Source organism: Aquarana catesbeiana, linkage group LG06 (genome assembly GCF_042186555.1).
Source record: "Aquarana catesbeiana isolate 2022-GZ linkage group LG06, ASM4218655v1, whole genome shotgun sequence".
In the NCBI taxonomy this organism is placed as follows: domain Eukaryota; kingdom Metazoa; phylum Chordata; class Amphibia; order Anura; family Ranidae; genus Aquarana; species Aquarana catesbeiana.
This window is the reverse complement of record NC_133329.1, coordinates 243,395,922-243,419,786: the sequence shown is the minus strand read 5'-3', so window position 1 is coordinate 243,419,786 and position 23,865 is coordinate 243,395,922. Positions and strand designations below refer to the sequence as shown.

Sequence of the window (23,865 nt, the reverse complement as noted above, 5' to 3'; positions counted from 1 at the left end):
CCTGGAAGTCCACGGAAGACAACAGTGGTGGATGATCGCAGGATCCTCTCGATGGAAAGAAAAACTCATTCACAACATCGAGGCAAGTGAAGGACACTCTTCAGGAGGTGGGCATATCATTGTCAAAGTCTACAATCAAGAGAAAACTTCACGAGAGCAAATACAGAGAGTTCACTACAAGGTGCAAACCATTCATAAGCCTGAAGAATAGAAAAGCTAGACCAGTTCTGGAAAAGCATTCTTTGGATGGATGAAACTAAGATTAATCTGTACCAGAATGACGGGAAGAAAAAAGTGTGGAGAAGACTTGGAACAGCTTAAGATCCAAAGCATACAACATGATCTGTAAAACATGGTGGAGGCAGTGTGATGGCATAGGCATGCATGGCATCCAGTGGCACTGGGTCATTGATGTTTATTGATTATGTGACAGAAGACAAAAGCAGCAGATTAATTCTGTAGTGTTTAGAGATATATTGTTGTTCCTAGCTAGTAGGAATAGACGATCTGTCTCTGCTCCTGACAGAATCGGGATTTGTGTGTTTACACACACAAATCCTGGTTCTGTCTCTCACGCCCACGATCGCGCGTGGCCGGCGGTCATCGCGCCTTTGGCCACACGCATCAGCTCCCCCACCATGCAGCGGGCACATGTGCTTGCCTCTGGCGGCGCACGCGCCTGCTCTAGCTGTTTATAGGGCCGACCTACAGCTACGGTGATTTGTGTGAGAGAGCTGCAGTACAATGACGGCGGCTGGTCAGCTAGTGGTTAAATGAGTGCCACTGGTCTATTAAAAAAAGGCATCAAACCTGTGCATGTACAGGTTCCACTAGCTTTTCCAAAATGGTAATGATATTTCACACGTACTCAGTAGCAGCAGATACTTCCCAACATAGTATTGCTACCACACTTGCACATATTATTGCCTCTTTTTTGGAGAAGACAGGGTGGAGTGAACTGTCCATGTGTGGTACCACTGCAGGCTCTGCAGCATGCGCAGGAGTCCTATAAGTTCCAATTTTTTTGTGGTTGAGAAATTTGCGGTGCTCTCATCCATGCATAATACGCTCCAGATTTCCTTGCAGGTATAATTTAGCTGCTGTTGTGAAGGGGTGCTCTTAACACTCCCTCTGCCAGCACAGCCCCCCACACTGTCATCACTCAATGAAAACCCAGAGCCGCCCCTCCACTCTGCCAACACAGCCTCCCTAGTTCTCCTCACTCAATCAGAGATTCTTCACCCTGTCGTCACAGTCCTTCCCCCAGCCCTGACTGTTTTACCAGTTTTTCCCACCGTTCCTCCCCCAGTCTGGCAACAAAGTCCACTGGCTCTCAGAACCCTACCAGAGACCCCTGCTCTCACCAATGCACCCCCCATACACATTCACCGCTCACCACCACATTCACACACACAGTATATTACACTTTGTTTTTATTTATTTAATTTTCTGCAGGGTACAACCCCACTTAAAGAAATGCTTTGAAGGAATAGCGACAGTGGAATTTACAGATGTGCTGGACATTACGCACATGAAAAGCAGTGAAGGTGAGGTGGTACAACTGATAAATACGATTTCAACATCCAAAGCCAGAGGTCAGGTGGAGAAATGGTTAGTTGAACTGGAAACTGCAATGATTCAGTCTGTCCATAAGGTATGTACTGCTTTATCCTTCATCTACAGATAAGATACCATAAATGCTGATTTTCTGTCAGATGTGGAAAAAAGATGTTCAAAGACTATCTGGTTGATTTACTAAAAGTATATAAATAAATGATAAATATAGCTAACAGTAAAGGCTTTTTAATTTGCAAAGGAGTTTTCCCCATAGCTTAGTGAATGAAGTGAAGCTCTGCTTAATTCCATCATTCAATCATGTGCAAGCAAAAATACAGTTTCTTTAATTTTTTTTGCCCATGATTGGGTATTCTTTGTAAAGTGAAATTTCACCACATTCACTAAACTCTAGGGCAAATTCCCTTGCAAAGTGCAACCACTCTTGCAAAGTGAACAACCTATTTCCCTTTCGAAATCCACCCTTATGTACTCAGCTGCTATAATTAATAACAACTTATAATACTTTCCGGTAGCAGGTTTCAATTTCAAATGTATAGCATATGGTAAAAAAACAGGTGAATTTAAAGGGCTAACTTTAGCAGAAACATGATGTTTTGGGAAAAGTCCACTAACTTCCCCTTCTGGTGTCAGTGGTCACCAGTACAGGAAGTGTGGGGAAATACCAATAATGAATACTCAAGCAGAAGTAAAAACCTGACAAAACTTAAAATAGGATGTGTGCTTGGCACTGCTATCTTGTGATTGACTGTATTCGCAGTCTTCAGTAAGAAATGTTCATATATTTTTCCCTATGTGATGCATCTTTTAGTAAAACAAAAGAATAGCTTTTACCCTAATAAATTGAATTACGTTTTCTGGTTTATATGATAGTTATATTATATCAAATTTGCTCACTATACTACAGTAGTAAACCTTTTATAAAGTGATACTAAAGTCTTGTTTTTTTATTGGTTTCAAAATAGCAAACATGTTATATTTACCTACTCTGTGCAGTGTTTTTGCACAGAACAGCCCAGATTTTCCTCTTCTTGGGTCCCTCGCCGGTGTGAGGTCCATGGGTCCGCCCTCCTGCCGAGTGGCCCCCACAGCAAGCAGCTATTCAGACACGGAGCCGCTGCTCGGCCTCACCCTCTTTCCCTCTCCTTATTGGCTCACTGACTTTGATTGACAGCCCACTGTGTGTCTCAGCCAATCAGGAGGGGGAGTCCTAGACAGCCGAGTCTCTGATGAGTGCGGTTGTTTAAAAAATCACAGCAACGATTATATTTCTAGAGAATACTCAGGAGAAGTAGCTTAGGAATTAAACAATTGGTGAACTTTTATCCCTTTATCTATTGAGAGTGTACTGGTATACTGTATTTCGGGGGGGTACACTAGTTGCTCAACAACTGATAAGATTGCCCTCCAGAAAGTCATTAATATGACACAGAAAAGTATAGGCTGTCAACTTCCCTCTTTGTCTGATATTTTCAAGTCCTGCTATCTTCATAGAACAGAGAGTATTGTGAAGAATTTTTTTCATCCAGGTCTTCATTTTTTTGAATTGATGCCATCAGGTAGGCCTTTTAGGAAAATTAAGGTGTGGACAAATTGAACTAGAGTGTTTTTTAGGGCAATAAATGCAGTTAATATGAATATTAAATCTAGTTTGCAATCGCTGTTTAGAGAGTTTTGTGCAATAGTGATAGATGGAAGTGCATTACATTTTAATGCTAGTTTTTAAAGTATTGTGGATGTTTAATTATATAGATTTATTATTTTTGGTATGCTTATTTGTTTATTTTATTGAGTGTGTTCTTTATATGTATGTAAGGCATTGTGCTCTATTTGAGAATGGCATCAAACTTTCATTATATATTATTTTAATAACAATAAAGGCCATCTATTCTATTCTATACTATTTACTGTATTTTTCGGACCATAAGACGCACTTTATTTCCCCAGAAATACGGGGGAAAATGTCTCTGCGTCTTATGGTGCGAATATATGACAGGCACCGCCCCCGCCGCCACCACCGGAAGAGAGGCAGGAGAGCAGGGAACAGACATCCAAACCCCCCGTGGGCCAGATCTCCTGGCTGGGCCTGACACTGCTCCTGAGACAGAAAACAGAGCAGCTCGGGCTGCTCTGTCTTCTATCAGGCGGATGGGATAACATTAGGTAAGGCTGTGTTTGTGGCAATGGTCACTCTGCATTATTGGCAATGGTCACTCTGCATTATTGGCAATGGTCAGGCTGCATTTATGGCAATGGTCAGTCTGCGTTTATGGCAATGGTCAGTCTGCGTTTATGGCACTGGTCAGGCTGCATTTCTTTGGCACTGGTCAGGCTGCATTTCATGGGCACTGGAAAATATTTTAAAACACCATTTGGTTAAGAATATTTTTTTTTCTTGTTTTCCTCCTCTAAAACCTAGGTGCGCCTTATGGTCAGGTGTGTCTTATGGAGCGAAAAATACAGTAGTTCATTTTTATATGGAAAAACGCCCAACTATCTAATACAATATTTTCTTATATTTGATAAGCCCTTTGCCTGTGTCTGCATAATAAGAGCATAGCATATGGCTGCTAAAGGAAAGTTATGTAAGATATCTATATACTGTATATATTTTTACAACACTACATTTTTAAACATAGTTTATTTTCATGTAAATTCAGATCCAAACTCATAATCTTGTGTCAACCTGTGTGTTAATGCACCCGTTGTATACTCATTACCAGAAATATACAACTTTTTATTGTCATACAAAGGATTTACACTACTCAAAGTAAAAATAATGTTGATGCCACTCTGCCTAGTTGTTTTCTGTAAGCATCGTTGCCTTTTTCAACTTTTCTGGACAACCCTTTCCAGTTGGAATGATAGAGCTACAGTATATGAGCAGATTTACTTGAACCATCAAGTTTAATTCTTCACATGTTTACTGTGATCTAAATATTTTGAATAAAAAACTAACATCTAAACACATTGAAATTGAATTTAATGTTTTAAAAGGTTATCGGTGAAGCAATTGATGCCTACCCCAAAACTACTCGTATAGACTGGGTAAGGGAATGGCCAGGACAGACTGTTCTGTGTGTTTCCCAGTGCTTCTGGACTCAGGAAGTGCAAATATCTATTAGGAAAGGACAAAAGGTAGGTTTGCGTGTCTGTTATTCATTTTTTTTTCGGCATAAACTCTGTATTTATTGCAATGGCTATTTGCAACTGAAAATAATTAGCAAACATTGGAAATAAAAATAATTTAATACAATGATACAGCTGTTGTAGCATGTAATCAAGGGATCATTTCCATATTGATATCTTTATGTCCATCTCTATTGTATTAACATATTGCTTAAGGCTCCATACTCTAAGCATAGAGCATACTGTAAACATGTTTAAATAATGACCTTCTGGCTAGAAATGCAATTTGTATGGCGTAAAAGGCTGCACCTTATGGATCACAGTAAATGGTAGGCAGTATCTAGTAAACATATGCACTAAATATAGAGTTGAGGAAATTATGTGAGTTGGAGAATTAAAATAAGTATTAATAGTAATAAATTGAATGTTGTATGCTGACCCATTTATTGTTGCACATGAAAGTATGTCTTTGGAGAAAAAACATTGCACATTTTCTTATATACTTTTTCATGCTTTAGGCCTCTTTATTGTACAATAAGGTAGTTAAAAAGGCAAAATCCATCTATGTACCTACACAAGACAATGTATTACCAAAACAGGAATATTGTTTGACTATTCTTAAAGGTTTTTTTTCATTTTCTTTCTTACAAAAATAGGCACTTGAAGATTACCTGGAACAAAATAATAAACAAATTGATGATATTGTTACCTTGGTTCGCGGGACATTATCAAAGCAGAACAGAGTAACACTTGGAGCACTTGTGGTTCTAGATGTGCATGCAAGAGATGTCCTTGCAGCTCTTGTGAAAAAGCAAGTTAACGATGAAAATGATTTTGAATGGTTAAGCCAGCTAAGATACTATTGGGAGGTATGTTAGGAAATACTTTCATTTTTATTTACATGGCATTCTTTGGGTAATTAATAATGTTAACACTTGCAAAAAACAAATTGTGTCCAAGTAATACAATACAAGTGAGCAGAACCTGCATGTTTATTATTAATGGTCTAATGTTTCATGGGGTATAAGGCAAAAAATGTAGTGTGGCTCTGTTTGAAAACACCAACTAAATTATGAAGGGCTCCACATGTTCCTACAATCAAAATGATTGTGCATGAGATTGAAAACAGTACTAACTAAAATAAATAAGTTATTAAAAAATAAAGACTTTGTATTAATTATCCATTAAGGGACACAGAATTCAGTTATTCTGAGACAACTAGGTTATACAGTTGCCTTCAGGAGGAATTGATCAAACAAAAAAGCCACTGACTAGCCAGGTATAACCCTTCTCAATTCCATCATGATTAAGTTTTTACTAATGTCTTAGGAAGATGGACATTTTTTCTCTATTGTTTAACCATTATTACTAGCTATTTTCTTCCATCAAGACTTCAACTACATTCTGCAAAGCTGGGTGTCATGATCAGGGGTCAGGCTCGGAGACCAGTAGCTATAGCAGTGGGATAGGTATACAAGCAGGTCACCCTGGCGGATGTCTAGTTACTAACCAGTGTTCACCAGAACTCCTGATGGGTTTTGCTGCATGTTATTACCAAGTCGTGGTCCTAAGGATTGCCCCACCAGGAGGTGAGGAAGCCAGGGTCCAGTAGTGGATATGGTTGCAGGTTGGGATCAGGCAGAAGTGTAGTCGAGGAGCAAGCCAAAGGTCGGTAATGAGTAACGAAAATCTGGACAGCAGCAGGGAAGACAAGAGCGAGATATTGGCTGGAGAGAGCACAATAATCTGGCTAACAGGAAGTGCAGAGACGTGGCTTAAATCAGGAAGTTCATGAGAGGAGCAAAGAGTTCAAGGTTCAGCAGAAGTCAAGGCACAAGGCAGGTTTGTCCAAAGGATCAGACAGAGTGCTGTCCAGCATCTCATGCAGCTCAGCAAGAAGAGTCATTGCCAGACACAGCAGAGATCCAAGGTTCAAGTCCAGGCCCTGACACTGGGATCTTTACACAGCTTTCCAGATTGGCGTGTCCTCAGCAGTATCTGTTGGTGGCCATGCTTGGATCCCACTGGACCCAATATAATAAATCCTGCCTGGAATCTATGTTTGTCAACCAGAGAGGAGGCAAGACAAAGTTCCTAGAGTCCATAGTGGAATTTATTGATTCCACAAATGACAACACGAAAAAAAACACTAGTCAGCCTATGCATTTTGGGTGGCTCAGCACTCTTCCATCAGGACTTTAAAGTAAACTATATATCAGTTGGATCCAGAGCAAATCTCCTGGAGAAATTCAATACAAATCAGGTGGATAAACTTTAAAAGGTGGCTGTGTCCATCCAGAGGTGACCTGGGCACTGTTTGTGGTGCTTTCCATACCTCTGTGTACTGTTAGTTAGCCATGGAATGTGTACTGTGTTAGTTAGGACAGTCTCTGAAGACTCTTTATAAGTACCGTTTTTTTCACTCCATAAGACGCACCTGACCATAAGATGCACCTAGGTTTTAGAGGAGGAAAACAAGAAAAAAAATATTCTGAACCAAATGGTGTACTAAAATAATTTTGGTGTACTAAAATTGTAGACTGAGGAGACGAAAGCCACCTGGCTCGCGCTCACAGGATGGGGTACATTCCACCGCCGTATGCTTGTATAGAGGCCCTCAGCAACATGGGAATGTCTTTCATAATGACACATCTTAGATGGGCTGGCCTGTAGTTGGAAACTGTGCAATGGGGTCTGGGAGAGTGGCAGGAGGGTGCTGTGAAGGAAAGGAGTCTGCCACATCCATAAAAGGAGAAAATACACCTGGCTCCCCAGAATCTATGTGGGGTCTAGATTTCAATGGGCTTGTGGAGGGAGATAAGGGGTTAACCTCCAGGGCATGGTTGAAGTTTGCTCACCTGTAATGACAGGTTCTTCTGAGCCTGCGCTTGCTGCTTGAGCCGAGTAGAAAGGCTCTAGAGGTCCAGCAGCTGGCGGTGCATTGTGACTTCCGCCGCCATTTTGGTGAAGCCTGTCCTGCATGGTCGGGTAGAAAGCTGATCATTTTTTCACCGGCAGCGGGTCTTGGCGGTGCCTCCGATGGTCAGCAGGGTATGAGCACACCAGGAGCCTATATGGATCGCTGCTGGAGAGGTCCTGGGCTGTGATCTTGAAGCTGATTCCCTGGTGCAGAGCGGAGCTCTGGATCTATGCGGCCATACTGTTCGGCAGCGGCGGTGCCTGGTCAGTATTCACGCCATAAGATGCAGACACATTTTCCCCATTTTTTTTTGGAGGGATGGGGGGGGGAGTGTGCCATATGGAGCAAAAAATATGGTACATCATGTGGACTGAGCACCTTGAGCTACTTGAGTTACTGCAATCATAGGGTGTCATTAGCATTCCCTTTTTCCATTGGTTTGCTTAGAAAGGTGATCCATAAAGTGCTGCATCACTAACTAGAGGGTCACATGTATGTACTCTGTGCTCTCTTTCCGCCTTTTCAGTGTGAGAGGCATGTGGTCCCACCCTGGTTAGTCTTCACAGCAGCCTATAGTTAAATGATCACCCCTGGTTATTTGAACCTCTGCTGCTCTCAGAAGTCGGCTTGTGAGCACCCATGGTCTTCTCTGGTGTTTCTAATAGAGTTGCCTCCTTTAGACAGTGTGCCATGTGCAAGGGGAGGACTCTGGTGGAATTGGGCCCATCTAGCTCACAATCCATTAACAGTTATAGGAAGGCTTGCAAAGTCTTGCAAAGTTAGAGATTGTGTCTATGGGAAAGATTGAAACTATGCTTGATGACTCAGAATGCAGAGGCCATAAACATGCTTTCATACTTTTGTACCTTCCCATCCAGAATGTAACTGACTTCCTTTTTGTTATTTCTGATAGTCCCTGTTATGGGGAACTGCTCTTCTACTGCTCACATAGATGATCATACAAGTTTTGGGTCTTAAAGAGTTTGCAAACCCTCAAGGTTTTTTACCTTAATGCATTCTATGCATTAAGGTGAAAAACCTTCTGTAGCACAGCAGCCCCCCAGAGCCCCCCTTTTACTTACCTTACCTTTTACTTACCTGAACCCGATTGTTCCAGCAATGGGGACAAGCGCAGCAGCTCCAGCTGCTGTCTCGGGTCTTCATTAGATAGATTGATAGCAGCAGGAGCCACTGGCTCCTGCTGCTGTCAATCAAATCCAGTGACATGGCAGTGGGGGGCGGGGCTGAATCCTGCTGTCTGTGCCAATGGACGCAGCAGCAGGGCTTGGGAGCATGCCTGCACAAGTGTCCCCTTGGAATGCGGCTCTCCGTGGGGGCACTCGAAAAGAGGAGGAGCCAGGAGTGCCTCTAAGGGACCCCAGAAGAGGAGGATCGGGGCTGCTCTGTGCAAACCCCTTGCACAAAGGAGGTAAATATAACACGTTTGTTATTTAAAAAAAATAAAAAACCTTTACAACCCCTTTAAGCACAAGGTTCTACCCTTTCCTGTCAAAGTGCACTCTACTAGATCTGAGGTGCTTCTTGGATATTTCAGCATTAGACAACTGTTTACCAGGTTTGCAAGACTGCCACCACATCTTCTGTTCATAGGTTTTACCAGGTGGATTTTCAGGCCTCAGCTCATGCCAACTTCAGGCGCAAGGTCCTTCAGGAAGCTTTTTGAGCTATAGTCTGCCCTCAATATTACTGGTTAGTTATGTCGGCCTGTTAATGTCTTGTTACTTTTTCCCACTTCTCAGTCAGACTGCTTTTCAGTCAGAATGACTAAACCCTGTATCCCTTAATGTATGAAAAAGAAAACTGTTTCTTGGAGTTCACTGGTCACACCCGTTTGTGATCTACTCCTTGTACTGCTTTTCTACAAAAAAATCTGAAGCATGATGAGAGTGGCAGTAGTTTTTCCTGGTTGTTAAAGAGATTTTTTTCTTTCTCAGTTTCCAAAACCTCCTGTAGAAGGCAGCATATCCCAATAGTCTTATAATAACTGAATCCTATATCTCGTAATGAAATATATTTTACACTAAGTACAGAAATATTGTTTTCCTGACAGACTCCATGGCAGCCTACGTGTGGGTTAACCCCGCCTCCTCTCCAATGCTATAGGACCCCATTCCCATAAAAGAGTACTCACCACTAGCTACTGCGTTCCTTTTTTGTCCTCCTCCAATGGACCTATTCAAGTTGTTCACGTCCGGTCGGACGGATCCAGGATTATGGCATACTTCTTGCGGTGCAGCTCAGGGCCCAGCCACGGGCGGGCGAGTAGCGTTTGAGGCTGAAGATTTTCCCCTTGTGGTGGAGAGATGGTTGCCTCTGTATGCTGAAAACTTCTGGACGTACCAAACGGCTGGCAAGGTCGGAAGCATGTTTGTCTCCATGGCAGTGTTTTCTATGTATCCTGTCTTTCCCCAGGTATCTCCGGTCTCTGTATCAGCGAGACCGGTCGTTTTGGGTCCTTTTCCGCCCCTCATGGCGGCTGGAGCGCTGGTGCGTTCCAGCCTGCCTCACTACTTCCGGGTACGGCGTTCTCGCTGTTCGCGTATGCGCAATAGCCTCCTCGAGACCGAGGCTTGGCTCGCGCATGCGCAGTACGGCATAATGCCCTGGAACCGCGCGTGCGCGGTACGATCGCTGACCAATGGCACAGGCGCGTCATGGGCGGTGACGTCACGGGCGGGGAGCTTTAAATGCCGCTCTGAGACTCCCTCACAGTGGGATTTCCCTCGCAGTGAACGGGAGTGCAGCGGTCTTCCCCATGCCCAGCACTGGTCAACTTTAGGTGAGTGTTTTGAGCACTTTGGTATACTTTGTGCGTGGAAATGTAGAAATGCATATACTTGTAAAAAAAAAAAAAAAAACAAACAAAAATATATATATTTTATATTCAAAGTTTAAAAAAAAAAAAAAAAAAAAAAAAGAAATAATATAATATAAAATAAATTAAAAAAAAAAAAAAAAAGAATAAATATATAATATATATAAATAAATTTCTCCTTGATATATGATGAGATGTTGTGACTCTTTAGGGGCAACGGACTCCTTCTTACTGGTTTGTTGGCCCATCTAGGCCATTTTTTCTCTCTTTTTTGCAGACCAGCTGCATTGTATCGCACTTCTTATAGAAGAAGCAAATTATGGATAGTTCACCGCCTTTAAGTGGCCAGCCCTCTCGCACAAGGTATGTGCTTAAGAGGGGAGGGGTGGAAGGTCAGTCGCATGGTATATGCGTTTTCTGATGACGGTCCCATCATTTTCCCTTCCCTATTGTGCTTTTTCCAGCCCTTCTAGATCGGACCCTCAGATTCCGGTCCAGAATGTTAAAGACCTTGCCAGGCCACAACGCCAGTCTCCTTCAAGATCCAGACGAGACTCTGCTTCTGGAGACCACCACCAGAGGAGACGATCTCATTCCTCCTCCAGACACCGCTCCCACCGCCATGACAGCCGCTCTGATCGTAGAGCCTGCTGGGGATGTGGAACAAGAGTTCCGGAGGGCAAATCACTACATGACCGGTGCTATGCCCGGGCGGTCAGGGAAAAGGAAACAGAGACCCAGCATTTGGAATCTCTAGTTAAACGTGTGGTACAGCAATCCCTGAAAGAGTTGGATTCACCCCACACGCTGAGCCAGTCTACGGTACTGTCTGGCCCCCCGGCTGATGAGGCCCGTGAAGACCCGGGCACGTCCCAGCCTTATGCGGCCTCTCTTGATTCCTCAGATGATGATCTTCGGGAGGAAGAGGAAATCGGAGGCTTTGACTTCAACATGGTGTCACCTTTAATTAAAGCATTCAAAGAGGCCCTTAAATGGGAGGATCCCCCGGCCAAGCAGAAGAAATTCTTCAAACACCTCGGAAAAGAACGTTCAAACTTTCCGCTCCTTTCAGAGCTGAAAGATATTATAGATGAGGAATGGAGCAAAACGGATAGGAAATCCTCTATGGTTAACAAAACCTCCAGATTGTACCCCTTCAAGTCAGAAGAGGTGAAATACCTAGAGAATGCTCCCCTTGTAGACGCTGCCCTGATGCGGCTGGCTAAACATGTCACTCTTCCCCTGGAGGATACGGTATCCTTCAAGGATGGTCTCGTGAGAAGGATTGACCAGGATCTGAAGAGAATCTATGGGTTGGCAGGCACGGCCTGTAAACCAGCGTTTGCTCTGGCAGCCATGTCAAAAGCCATGGAGGCTTGGGCGGAAAATGTGGATTCCTTCCTTAAGGGAATTTCGGAAAAACTGGCGGGAAGTTCAGCGGCCGCAGAATTAAAGCTAGCGGCAGTCTTCTTGGGGGAGGCATCCATTGTTTTGATACGCCTGTTGGCGCGAGTTATGCTATCGTCAGTTACGGCCAAACGGGCATTATGGTTACGTCCTTGGCTTGCTGACCCTATTTCCAAACAGGCCTGGTGTAAAATTCCCTTCGAGGGATCCTCACTGTTTGGCAATAAACTCGATGATGCCATATCACGTGCTACGGGTGGCAAGTCGGGCTTCCTTCCCCAGGATAGACGCCTTCTTGGGCGGAAGAAACCTCAGTTTAGAAGACGTTCCCCAGAGCGCTCCAGGGAAGCTCGCTCTTACAAGCCCGGCAGGGACTTCAGGAAGAACTGGAGCAGAGGTCAAGCCTCCTTTCGCAAGTCCGCTAAAGGCCAGACATCCAGTGGTCGTGAGCAGGCAAAGTCCTTTTGAGATTATGCCCGCCCAGGCGGGTCGGGTAGGGGCACGGCTAAGCCTCTTCCGGCACGTCTGGGTGGCCTCGATCTCGGACTTTTGGGTGATAAGAACAGTTTCAACAGGTCACAGATGGACCTTTTCCAATATTCCTCCCCCCAGATTTGTCTCCACTCTTCTTCCCCGGTCGGAAGATCAAAGGAAAGCTCTTCTGTCCTATGTGGACCTTCTGAAGTCTCAAGGAGCAGTTGTACATGTCCCCAGGGACGAATGGTTTCAGGGGGTATATTCTCCCCTTTTCTTAGTTCGAAAAAAGAGTGGCTCTTGGCGCCCGGTCATAGACCTGACCTACCTGAACGAGTTTATAGAGCAAGGAAAGTTCAAGATGGAATCTCTGTCGACCATTCAGCAAGCCATTCAGCCAAACGATTGGATGATTTCCATCGATTTGAAGGACGCTTACTTCCACGTCCCAGTAGAGGAGCGGCTTCACAAGTACCTACGTTTCCAAGTAGGGCAGGAGCATCTGCAGTTTATTTGCCTCCCCTTCGGGTTGGCAACCTCCCCCCGGGTCTTCTCAAAGATCCTCTTAGCCACGGTGGCCCTCATAAGGTTAAAGGGGGTGCGGCTCTACCACTACCTCGTCGACCTCCTGGTTCTATCTCAAAGCAGGGATCGGCTGCTGGCCCACCGGGAGTAGGTGATCTCCGCTCTATCCAGCTTCGGGTGGCTTCTGAATCTTGCAAAGAGCCACCTAATTCCGACTCAACGCCTAATATATCTGGGAGCACAGTTCGACACCGTAAGAAGCACTATTTCTCTTCCACTACAGAAAGTTCCGGTGGTCCGGGACAGAATTGCTCGGGCTCTACATGCCTCACATCTGAAGGCCTCTCAGTGTCTAATAATCATCGGCACGATGGTCTCCACGACTCCCATGGTCAAATGGGCCTTGTGGAGATTACGTCCCTTCCAGTCAGGGTTCCTGCAGCAATGGGAAACAGGGGACAAGAATCAGGTCATCCGGGTGACATCATCAATGAGAAACAGCCTCTTCTGGTGGCTCCAACGCAAGAACTTACTGACATGTCATTCCATTGCTCCCATCGCCTGGATCACGGTTACGACCGATGCCAGCGGGACGGGCTGGGGAGCCCTCTGCGGTTCGAACCTTGCACAGGGCAAATGGGATCCATGCCTGCCAGTCCCGGGTTCGAACGTCCTAGAGCTCAGAGCGGCCTGGTGTGCACTGCAGTCCTTCTCTCACCTACTGAAAGGGAACTCAGTATTGCTAAGAATGAACAACACAACGGCAGTCGCCTATGTGAAGAGGCAGGGGGGTACCCGGAGCCTCAATCTCCTTCGGGAAGTCGAGCCCATCCTTTCCTGGGCACAGAAGAACCTATGCAATATCTCGGCAGTGTTTGTCCCAGGGGTCCAAAATACCCAAGCAGACTTCCTTTCTCGCACCAAGCTGGTCAACAACGAGTGGTCCCTGAATATGGAGACATTCAGATGGGTCTCATCACTGGGGATCGAACCCGAGGTGGATCTATTCGCCTCACGCCACAACTGCAAGTTGAAGAAATATTATGCCAGAGGTCATTGCAGCCAGGCTCTCGGGTCGGACGCACTGACGGATCTCTGGAGATTCAACAAGGCCTATGCCTTTCCACCGCTTCCAGTCATCCTGAGGTTCCTGCAGAGGCTCAGTTCGGAAACAGCCGAAGTGTTGATGATAGCTCCATACTGGCCGAACAGGCCATGGTTCCCTCTCCTTGTCCAGCTCAGCTTCAGGGACCCGGTGCCTCTCCCTCTCAGGCCGGACCTTCTTTCTCAGGGGTCAGTTCTGCACCCATGTCCGGCAGTACTGAGACTGATGGTCTGGTTCTTGACAGGGAGAGGCTAATCTCGCTTGGTTGCGCTCCCTCAGTGATCTCAACTCTTATGAGCTCAAGAAGACCTAGCACGAATAAAGTCTACAGTAGGATCTGGTCCAAGTTTGTGGATTTCTGCTCTTCTAACGGCAGGTCTTGTAGACACCCGGAGGTGCAAGACGTCCTCAGCTTCCTTCAAACAGGTTTAGACCTACCATTATCCATCAGCTCGCTTAGAGTCCAGGTATCTGCACTGTCTGCCTTCTCAGGGTCCTCTTGGGCAAATAATCCGTTAATCCGGCAATTCTTTCGTGGCGCTTCAAGGCTTAAGCCCCAAAGAAAATCCAGGTTCCCCAAATGGGATCTGCCACTAGTTCTGGATTCAATCTCGGGACTCAGTACTAGCGGGCCTTCCCCGCTCTCTATTAAGGACTTCTCGGCAAAGGTGGTCTTTTTAGTAGCCGTCACATCGGCAAAAAGGGTCTCTGAGATTGGCTCTCTGGGTTGTGAAGAACCCTTCCTGACGTTCTTCCCAGACCGGGTAGTACTCGTCCCTATGCTGGGTTTAAATCCAAAAGTGTCCTCAGTGTTCCATGATAATCAAGAAATAGTCCTTCCCACGTTTAAGTCCCCAGGATCTTCCGAAATTCATCCTCCGGATGTAGGGGAAGCAATTAAAGAATACCTGAGAATAACTTCTCCCTTCAGACGTTCTGACCATTTATTTATTTTACACTCAGGAAGCAATAAAGGGAAAAAAGCTTCGATTAGGACACTCGCTACTTGGATTGTTCAGACTATTCAACAAGCATACAGGGCGAAGGGCTTGGCTCCTCCACAGGCGGTGACAGCTCACTCCACCAGGGGAATGGCGGCTTCATGGGCGGCAGCTCGACACGTGGCCCCGGACACCATATGCAAGGCGGCCTCGTGGGCCTCTATCAATACTTTCATGTCTCACTATTGTATTGAGCCTGCTTCATTGTCCTCTGTAAACTTTGCTTTGAGAATCCTATCGGTTGATAGGGCAAATTAAAATTTTTTGGTTTGACTTAACATACCCACCCGTGTGGTCGGCTAGTTATTTCCCACACGTAGGCTGCCATGGAGTCTGTCAGGAAAAAGGAAAATTTATTATCAAATACTTACCGTAATTTTCCTTTCCTGATGGACTCCATGGCAGACGGAGTTCCCACCCATTGGTCATAGAGTAGGCTAGTTACGGAACGCAGTAGCTAGTGGTGAGTACTCTTTTATGGGAATGGGGTCCTATAGCATTGGAGAGGAGGCGGGGTTAACCCACACGTAGGCTGCCATGGAGTCCATCAGGAAAGGAAAATTACGGTAAGTATTTGATAATAAATTTTCCTTTTTCTATCTACCTACTTTCACTTTTTATTTTATAGGGGGTTACAAATGCTTATTGTTTTTTTTTTTTAATTTTTAGTCTTCTTGTCTTTTCCTTCCTGTGCGAGGTTGGTATTTTAAGGGGATTTTTAACAATGTTTTCATTTCAAAAAATTGTTTAAAAAATATTTTGGCAAATTTTGGAAAACATGGAAACAGATGGGACAAATTGTTGATGTAAGAACTGGCTCACACCAGGAATTGTCCAGGATTGCGCTGTGTGTTGCTGTACGATTCACATGCAGTTCTGTGTGGTGCGATTTTAGTCCATTCATTTTGAATAGGCTGAAATTGCACCGCACTGCACCAAATGTAGTGCTAGCAGTGCTCTTGGAAATTTACTGCAACCGCATTGAATGGCACTTCTGTACCATATGCTCTAGTGTGGGCAAATGCACTGCATTTGCAGCCTGCGTTTGGAGTGTCATTAACTTAATATTGACACCGCTGCAGATCACAACTACAGTGCGTTTTGAGCACAGTGTGGGAAAATGCACAGCGCGTGGGTTTCTGGTGGGAACTGGCCCTTAATTTTAAATTTTGATCATCTTGTCACCAATTTTTTATTTGTACAAGTTCAATATTTATTCTGAAAGTCTTTTTGAATGACTATATTGATTATTCCAGCCTGTTTGTGCCAAAAAACATTCCACAAACCATTACACTACCAACAGCAGCCTGAGCCATTGATAAGACATCCATGGACTTTTGGTCTTCTGACCCTACCCAGCTGTATGTTGCATCAGGAAACAAGATTAAATGGGCCAGGCAGGGTTTCAGGGTCAATTTCCACTGTTGTGATTTTCCTGCAGTTTAAATGGAGACCAAACTGAACAAAACAGAAAAGAAAAGTATACTTTTACCTCTACAGTTTTTAAAAGATGCATATTATATGAATTCTAGGGGCTCACCATGCAAACCAGAAGCAAAATGTATGCAAATTTGAAGCAAACTAAAAACAAAAAAAGTATGTGCTCTGGTCTTCACCTAAAGTCATATAAATAATGTTTTGTTTAAAATACAAGACAAACAGCATTTCTAACTTGTGCATGTTTACTGAAGAGTTGGTTTATACATTCAAGATGTAGCTGAATTTAGCTGTTCGCCTGGAATTGTGTTTTTATTACAAAGCAATTTGAATTATTTGTCGTCATTGGTATTATTATCCCCCAGCATAACAGATGCGATAAAACAAATGTTTATTATTATGATTTTTTTTATCTATAGGAAGGTCACCTTCAGACAAAAATGATCAATGCTGGTTTACAGTATGGATACGAATATCTTGGCAATACACCTAGATTGGTTATAACTCCTTTGACAGATAGATGTTACAGGTAAAGTAAATAACCATTTGCCTTTATTTATTGGAATAATACACATAATAATGTTACAAAGAATTGTTAATTATTGCTGAAATACAGGACAAATATAAAAAAAATAGAATCCAGTAAAGTGTTTATTAAAAGATAATTTGAAAATATTTTGCATAGAACTAGCATAAGTAGCCTGTCTTAATTTCATCCTACTGTAATCCCGTGCACTGCATGATTTAGTGTGTGAGCACTTTGAGAGATTCAGGTTTCTTTTGCTTGTCCAAAACATCCCTTGATATAGTGACAGGTGCGCAAGGCACAAAGTTCGGAATCCGGGTGGTTGATAGATGCCCATGGAGTTGGTCAGCAGGTATAGTACCCAAGCAGCAGACAGGAGTCTCAGATATACCCTGGGAGGAACCGTAACTGTCAGCCTGAACTCTCCTGGTAAGATGATGCAGGCCAGGACCAGTGGGGCAGGTCTGGAAGGCAGTTGTGTTGAGATCAGGCAGCTGAGCTAGGGTCATTTACTGAAAAGCAACCAGGATTGAGAGACATAGTCTGGAGCCAAGCCGGGGTCATACACAGGTAAGTAGTAGAGCTGGAAATAGTAGAGAGGTCAGGAGCCAGGCCAAGGTCATACACAGAAGATTAAATGAAGTTGAGGTCTATCAACATGACAAGGTCATGATCAGGAGTCAGGCAGAGAAAAGTCCAAGAACAGGCCAAGCCAGTGAAGGGTAATCAAGTAGCACAGGGTCAGAATGCAAAAGGGTCACGAATGGCTAAAAATCAGCCAGGTATGAGATGCCCTTAAGGCTTTCCTCTGGGGCTTGTTATTTAAAAAAAATTGTGCCATTAAAACTTCTTTCCGTAGGGAACTAGAACTCGCAAAGGCGGGGTCCTCTATGGCTGAAGCCAATTACATTCTGGACCCTACCCTAGACAACCAACTTGAATGGCTATCCTCTCATAGAATGTTGACTGAGCTGTTGGAGGTTATGGTCAGGAATAAACAGTTTTTTTGCAGAGGAGGCTGATCTGGGCTGAGGGGGAGGCAAATGGCAGGTTGGCCAGATAGTATGGTCCCAATCTAATCCTACTCATGTTTCGGCTCTAAAGAAGGGAGAGGGAGAGGTCAACACCCAGGCAAGCTCTAGTGTGTTAATTTTTCAATTTTCCTATGGTTGACTCTAGGTATGTACCTCTAGGGTTGACTACACCCCAACTGAGTTGACTGCTTACCTGGACACTATTAATTTTCTGGCTCTGCCATCGGGAGACTGGGAAATTCTTAATGCTTCACTTAACCTACATGAATTGGAAACTGCGGTAGCTAGTTCCCCTAACCCCAAACCCCCAGGAGTGGATGGTCTCCTTATACAGTGCCTTGAAAAAGCATTCACGCCCCTTGGAATTTTCCACATTTTGTCATGTTACAAAACCAAAAATGTACATGTATTTTATTGGGATTTTATGTGATAGACTAACACAAAGTGGCACATAATTGTGAAGTGAAAGGAAAAAGATAAATGGGTTTCCATATTTAAAAAAAAATAAAATGTGAAGAGTGTGGCATGCTTTTGTATTCAGCCCCCTTTACTCTGATACCCCTAACTAAAATCTAGTGGAACCAATTGCCTTCAGAAGTCACCTAATTAGTAAATCTCAGTATACAGCTGTTCTGTGAAGCCCTCAGAGGTTTGTTAGAGAACCTTAGTAAGCAAACAGCTTCATGAAAGCCAAGTTGACACCAGACAGGTCAAGGATACAGTTGTGGAGACGTTTAAAGCAGGGTTAGATTATAAAAAAAAAATATCCCAAGCTTTGAACATCTTACGGAGCACTGTTCAATTCAGCTTCTGAAAATGGAAAGAGTAGGGCACAACTGCAAACCTACCAAGACATAGCCGTCCACCTAAACTGACAGGCCTGGGCAAGGAGAGCAATAATCAGAGAAGCAGCCAAGAGGCCCATGGTAACTCTGGAGGAGCTGCAGAGATCCACAGCTAAGGTGGGAGAATCTGTCCACAGGACAACTATTAATCATGAACTCGACAAATCTGGCCTTTATGGAAGAGTGGCAAGAAGAAAGCTATTGTTGAAAGAAAGCCATAAGAAGTCCCATGTGCAGTATGTGAGAAGCCATGTGCGGGACAAAGCAAACATGTAGAAAAAGGTGCTCTGGTCAGATGAGACCAAAATTGAAGTTTTTGGCCTAAAAGCAAAACACTGTGTGTGGTAGAAAACTAACACTGCACATCACCCTGAACACACTGTCCCCACTGTGAAACGTGGTGGCAGCATCATGTTGTGGGGATGCTTTTCTTCAGCAGGGAAAGGGAAGCTGCTCAGAGTTGATGGGAAGGTGGATGGAGCCAAATACAGGGCAATTTTATGCCATGTACACACGACCGGACTTTTCGACCGAACTGGTCTGACGGAACAAATTCGTCGTACAATTCGATCGTGTGTGGGCTTCATCAGACCTTTTTTGTCGAAAAATCTGTCGGACTGTAGAAATAGAACATGTTTCAAATCTTTCCGACGGACTCAAGTCTGATCGAAAAATCCGTTCGTCTGTAGGCAAGTCCGTTTCGTTGGAACTCCGTCGGAACTCCGACGAAAATTCCGGTCATGTGTACACGTTATTAGAAGAAAACCTGTTATAGTCTGCAAGACTTGAGACTGGGGCGGAGGTTCACCTTCCAGCAGGACAACGACCCTAAACATACAGCCAGAGCTACAATGGAATGGTTTAGCTCAAAGCATATTCATGTATTAGAATGGTCCAGATCTAAATCCAATTGAGAATCAGTGGCAAGACTTAAATTGCTGTTCACCAGGGGCGGACTGACCATTCGGGCACTCGGTCACCGACCATGAGCACCTCAGTCAGCAGCGGAAAAAAGCCGCCGCCCGCACTGCACGAAAACCCCCGTCCTCCCGGATAAATACAGCACCCGGTGCCGCGGCCAGCCCGCTGCCCAAGCAGGGCTCGGCTTAGACTGACGGAGGCTCTGTCAGCAGGGAGGGGTGGGGCAGGAAGCTCCACTGACGCTCTGACCCTGCCCGCCCCTCCCCATGTAGTCTGAATCTCTCCTGCACTTCTGAGAGCTCTGCCCTGGACCACAAAAATCCCCGCCCCTACCATCGAAAGCCCCGCCCCCTACTGGTGAAAGCTCCACCCCTACCTGTGAAAGCTCCGCACCTATCGGTGAAAGCTCCATCCCCAGACCTCTGAGAGCGGGAGGTGAGCCCGGCTGGTCAGGTAGGTCCTTCTGCCTACCGTATATACACAGCCTGTAGACCCCTTTTTTTTTTGCTAAACCATCCCTGGAAATGTTGTTTACCCCCCTGTATAGCTGTGCATTGATGAAAGTTTAAATTTTAAACCTGGTTATTTCCTGTAGTCGCATCCCCAGTCTCTGGTCATCTCCTGTAGTTGCATCCCCCAGTCTCTGGTCATCTCCTGTAGTCGCATCCCCAGTCTCTGGTCATCTCCTGTAGTCGCATCCCCAGTCTCTGGTTATTTCCTGTAGTCGCATTTGCAGTCTCTGGTTATTTCCTGTAGTCGCATCCCCAGTCTCTGGTCATCACCAGTAGTCACATTTGCATCTGGTTATTTCCTGTAGTCGCATTTGCAGTCTCTGGTTATTTCCTGTAGTCACATTTGCAGTCTGGTTATTTCCTGTAGTCGCATTCACAGTCTGGTTATTTTCTGTAGTCGCATTTGCAGTCTGGTTATTTCCTGTAGTCGCATTTGCAGTCTCTGGTCATCTCCTGTAGTCGCATTCACAGTCTGGTCATCTCCTGTAGTCGCATTCGCAGTCTGGTCATCTCCTGTAGTCGCATTCGCAGTCTGGTTATTTCCTGTACAAAAACATATTTGGGGGGCACACGCTACAAACAGTGTACAAAATATTTTACAGCGCACACATACAACAATGACATTTCCTGCAAGGCTAGTTAAAAACACCTGAACATATTCAAAAAATATGGGGGTTTGGTCACACTATATGGTCATATAGTGCTAAGCCCACTTACTGCGACAAAGTACCCCGAATTTTGAATATGTTGAGGTGTTTTTAACTAGCCTTGCAGGAAATGTCATTCTTGTACGGTTATTTCCTGTAGTGGCATTCTTGTATGGTTATTTCCTGTAGTGGCATTCGCAGTCTGGTTATTTCCTTTAGTCGCATTCGCAGTCTGGTTATTTCCTGTAGTCGCATTCGCAGTCTGGTCATCTCCTGTAGTCGCATTCGCAGCCTGGTCATCTCCTGTAGTCGCATTCGCAGTCTGGTTATTTCCTGTAGTCGCATTCGCACTCTGGTTATTTCCTGTAGTCGCATTCGCAGTCTGGTTATTTCCTGTAGTCGCATTCGCAGTCTGGTCATCTCCTGTAGTCGCATTCGCAGTCTGGTTATTTCCTGTAGTTGCATTCGCAGTCTGGTTATTTCCTGTAGTCACATTCGCAGTCTGGTTATTTCCTGTAGTCGTATTTGCAGTCTCTGGTTATTTCCTGTATTCGCATTCGCAGTCTGGTTATTTCCTGTAGTCGCATTTGCAGTCTGGTTATTTCCTGTAGTCGCATTCGCAGTCTCTGGTTATTTCCTGTGGTCGCATTTGCAGTCTCTGGTTATTTTCTGTAGTCGCATTCGCAGTCTCTGGTTATTTTCTGTAGTCGCATCCCCAGTATCTGGTCATCTCCTGTAGTCGTATTAGCAGTCTCTGTTTATTTCCTGTAGTTGCATTCGCAGTCTCTGATTATTTCCTGTAGTCGCATCCGCAGTGTCTGGTTATTTTCTGTAGTCGCATCCGCAGTCTAGTCATCTCCTGTAGTCGCATCCCCAGTCTCTGGTCATCTCCTGTAGTCGCATTCGCAGTCTCTGGTCATCTCCTGTAGTCGCGTTTGCAGTCTCTGGTTATTTCCTGTAGTCACATTCACAGTCTCTGGTTATTTCCTGTAGTCGCATTCGCAGTCTGTTCATCTCCTGTAGTCGCATTCGCAGTCTGGTTATTTCCTGTAGTCGCATTCGCAGTCTGGTCATCTCCTGTAGTCGCATTCGCAGTCTGGTTATTTCCTGTAGTCGCATTCGCAGTCTAGTTATTTCCTGTTGTCACATTCGCAGTCTCTGGTTATTTCTAGTAGTCGCATTTTCAGTCTCTGGTTATTTTCTGTGGTCGCATTCACAGTCTAGTCATCTCGTATAGTCGCATCCCCAGTCTCTGGTCATCTCCTGTAGTTGCATTTGCAGTCTCTGGTTATTTCCTGTAGTCGCATTCGCAGTCTCTGGTTATTTCCTTAGTCGCATTCGCAGTCTCTGGTTATTTCCTGTAGTCGCATCCGCAGTCTAGTCATCTCCTGTATTGCATCCCCAGTCTCTGGTCATCTCCTGTAGTCGCATTTGCAGTCTCTGGTTATCTCCTATAGTCGCATCCGCAGTCTCTGGTTATTTCCTGTAGTCGCATCCGCAGTCTACTTAAAAGTAGTTTCTGCTATTGCACTGCACAAATCACTTTATTACACTTTATTTATGATATCTATGGCTATGCATATTTATTGAATCCATATTGAGCACTATATTTGATTGGCTGTTTGCTTCTGCTTAGGCCTGGCACACATGCACAATCGCACATGATGATGACTTCATCATGTGCGATTGTGCGTGTGTGCCAAGCAGAAGCAGCCAATCAAATAAAGTGCTCAATATGGATTAAATAAATAGTGGGAAGATTGTTCCTTCCATTGGTGATCAGTGAGAAGAACGTTCCTTACATTGGTGGTCAGTGAGAAGAATGTTCCTTACATTGGTGATCAGTAAGAAGAATGTCCCTTACATTGGTGGTCAGTAAGAAGAATGCCCCTTACATTGGTGGTCAGTGAGAAGAATGCTCCTTACATTGGTGGTCAGTGAAAAGAATGTTCCTTACATTGGTGGTCAGTGAGAAGATTGTTCCTTACATTGGTGGTCAGTGAGAAGAATGTTCCTTACATTGGTGATCAGTGGGAAGAATGTTCCGTACATTAGTGGTCAGTGAGAAGAATGCTCCTTACATTGGTGGTCAGTGAGAAGAATGTTCCTTACATTGGTGATCAGTGAGAAGAATGTCCCATACATTGGTGGTCAGTGGGAAGAATGTTCCTTACATTGGTGATCAGTGAGAAGAATGTTCCTTACATTGGTGGTCAGTGGGAAGAATTCTCCTTACATTGGTGGTCAGTGGGAAGAATGTTCCTTACATTGGTGGTCAGTGAGAAGAATGTTCCTTACATTGGTGGTCAGTGAGAAGAATGCTCCTTACATTGGTGATCAGTGAAAATTATATAAAGTAAATAAAAATAATTTTAAAAAAATGTAGTCGCATCCGCAGTCTCTGGTTATTTTCTGTAGTCGCATCCGCAGTCTATTCATCTCCTGTAGTCGCATCCCCAGTCTCTGGTCATCTCCTGTGGTCGCATTCACAGTCTAGTCATCTCCTATAGTCGCATCCCCAGTCTCTGGTCATCTCCTGTAGTCGCATCCCCAGTCTCTGGTCATCTCCTGTAGTCGCATTCGCAGTCTCTGGTTATTTCCTGTAGTCGCATTCGTAGTCTCTGGTTATTTCCTTAGTCGCATTTGCAGTCTCTGGTTATTTCCTGTAGTCACATCCGCAGTCTAGTCATCTCCTGTAGTCGCATCCCCAGTCTCTGGTCATCTCCTGTAGTCGCATTCGCAGTCTCTGGTTATCTCTTATAGTCGCATCCGCAGTCTCTGGTTATTTCCTGTAATGTTCCTTACATTGGTGATCAGTGAGAAGAATGTTCCTTACATTGGTGGTCAGTGAGAAGAATGTTCCTTACATTGGTGATCAGTGAGAAGAATGTTCCTTACATTGGTGGTCAGTGAGAAGAATGTTCCTTACATTGGTGATCAGTAAGAAGAATGTCCCTTACATTGGTGGTCA

At 44.6% G+C, this 23,865-nt stretch overlaps 1 protein-coding gene across 2 annotated transcripts in view; it reads left to right on the top strand.

Annotated features, from left to right (window-relative positions):
* Positions 1–23,865, top strand: part of DNAH7 (dynein axonemal heavy chain 7) — a 607,644-nt gene that overhangs the window by 144,146 nt on the left and 439,633 nt on the right. For both annotated transcript variants that reach the window (XM_073633106.1, XM_073633105.1), the window contains exons 20-23: positions 1,456–1,654; positions 4,573–4,713; positions 5,361–5,573; positions 16,829–16,938. In XM_073633106.1, the coding sequence (XP_073489207.1) occupies positions 1,456–1,654; positions 4,573–4,713; positions 5,361–5,573; positions 16,829–16,938 (663 nt within the window). The remainder of the gene's footprint in view (positions 1–1,455; positions 1,655–4,572; positions 4,714–5,360; positions 5,574–16,828; positions 16,939–23,865) is intronic.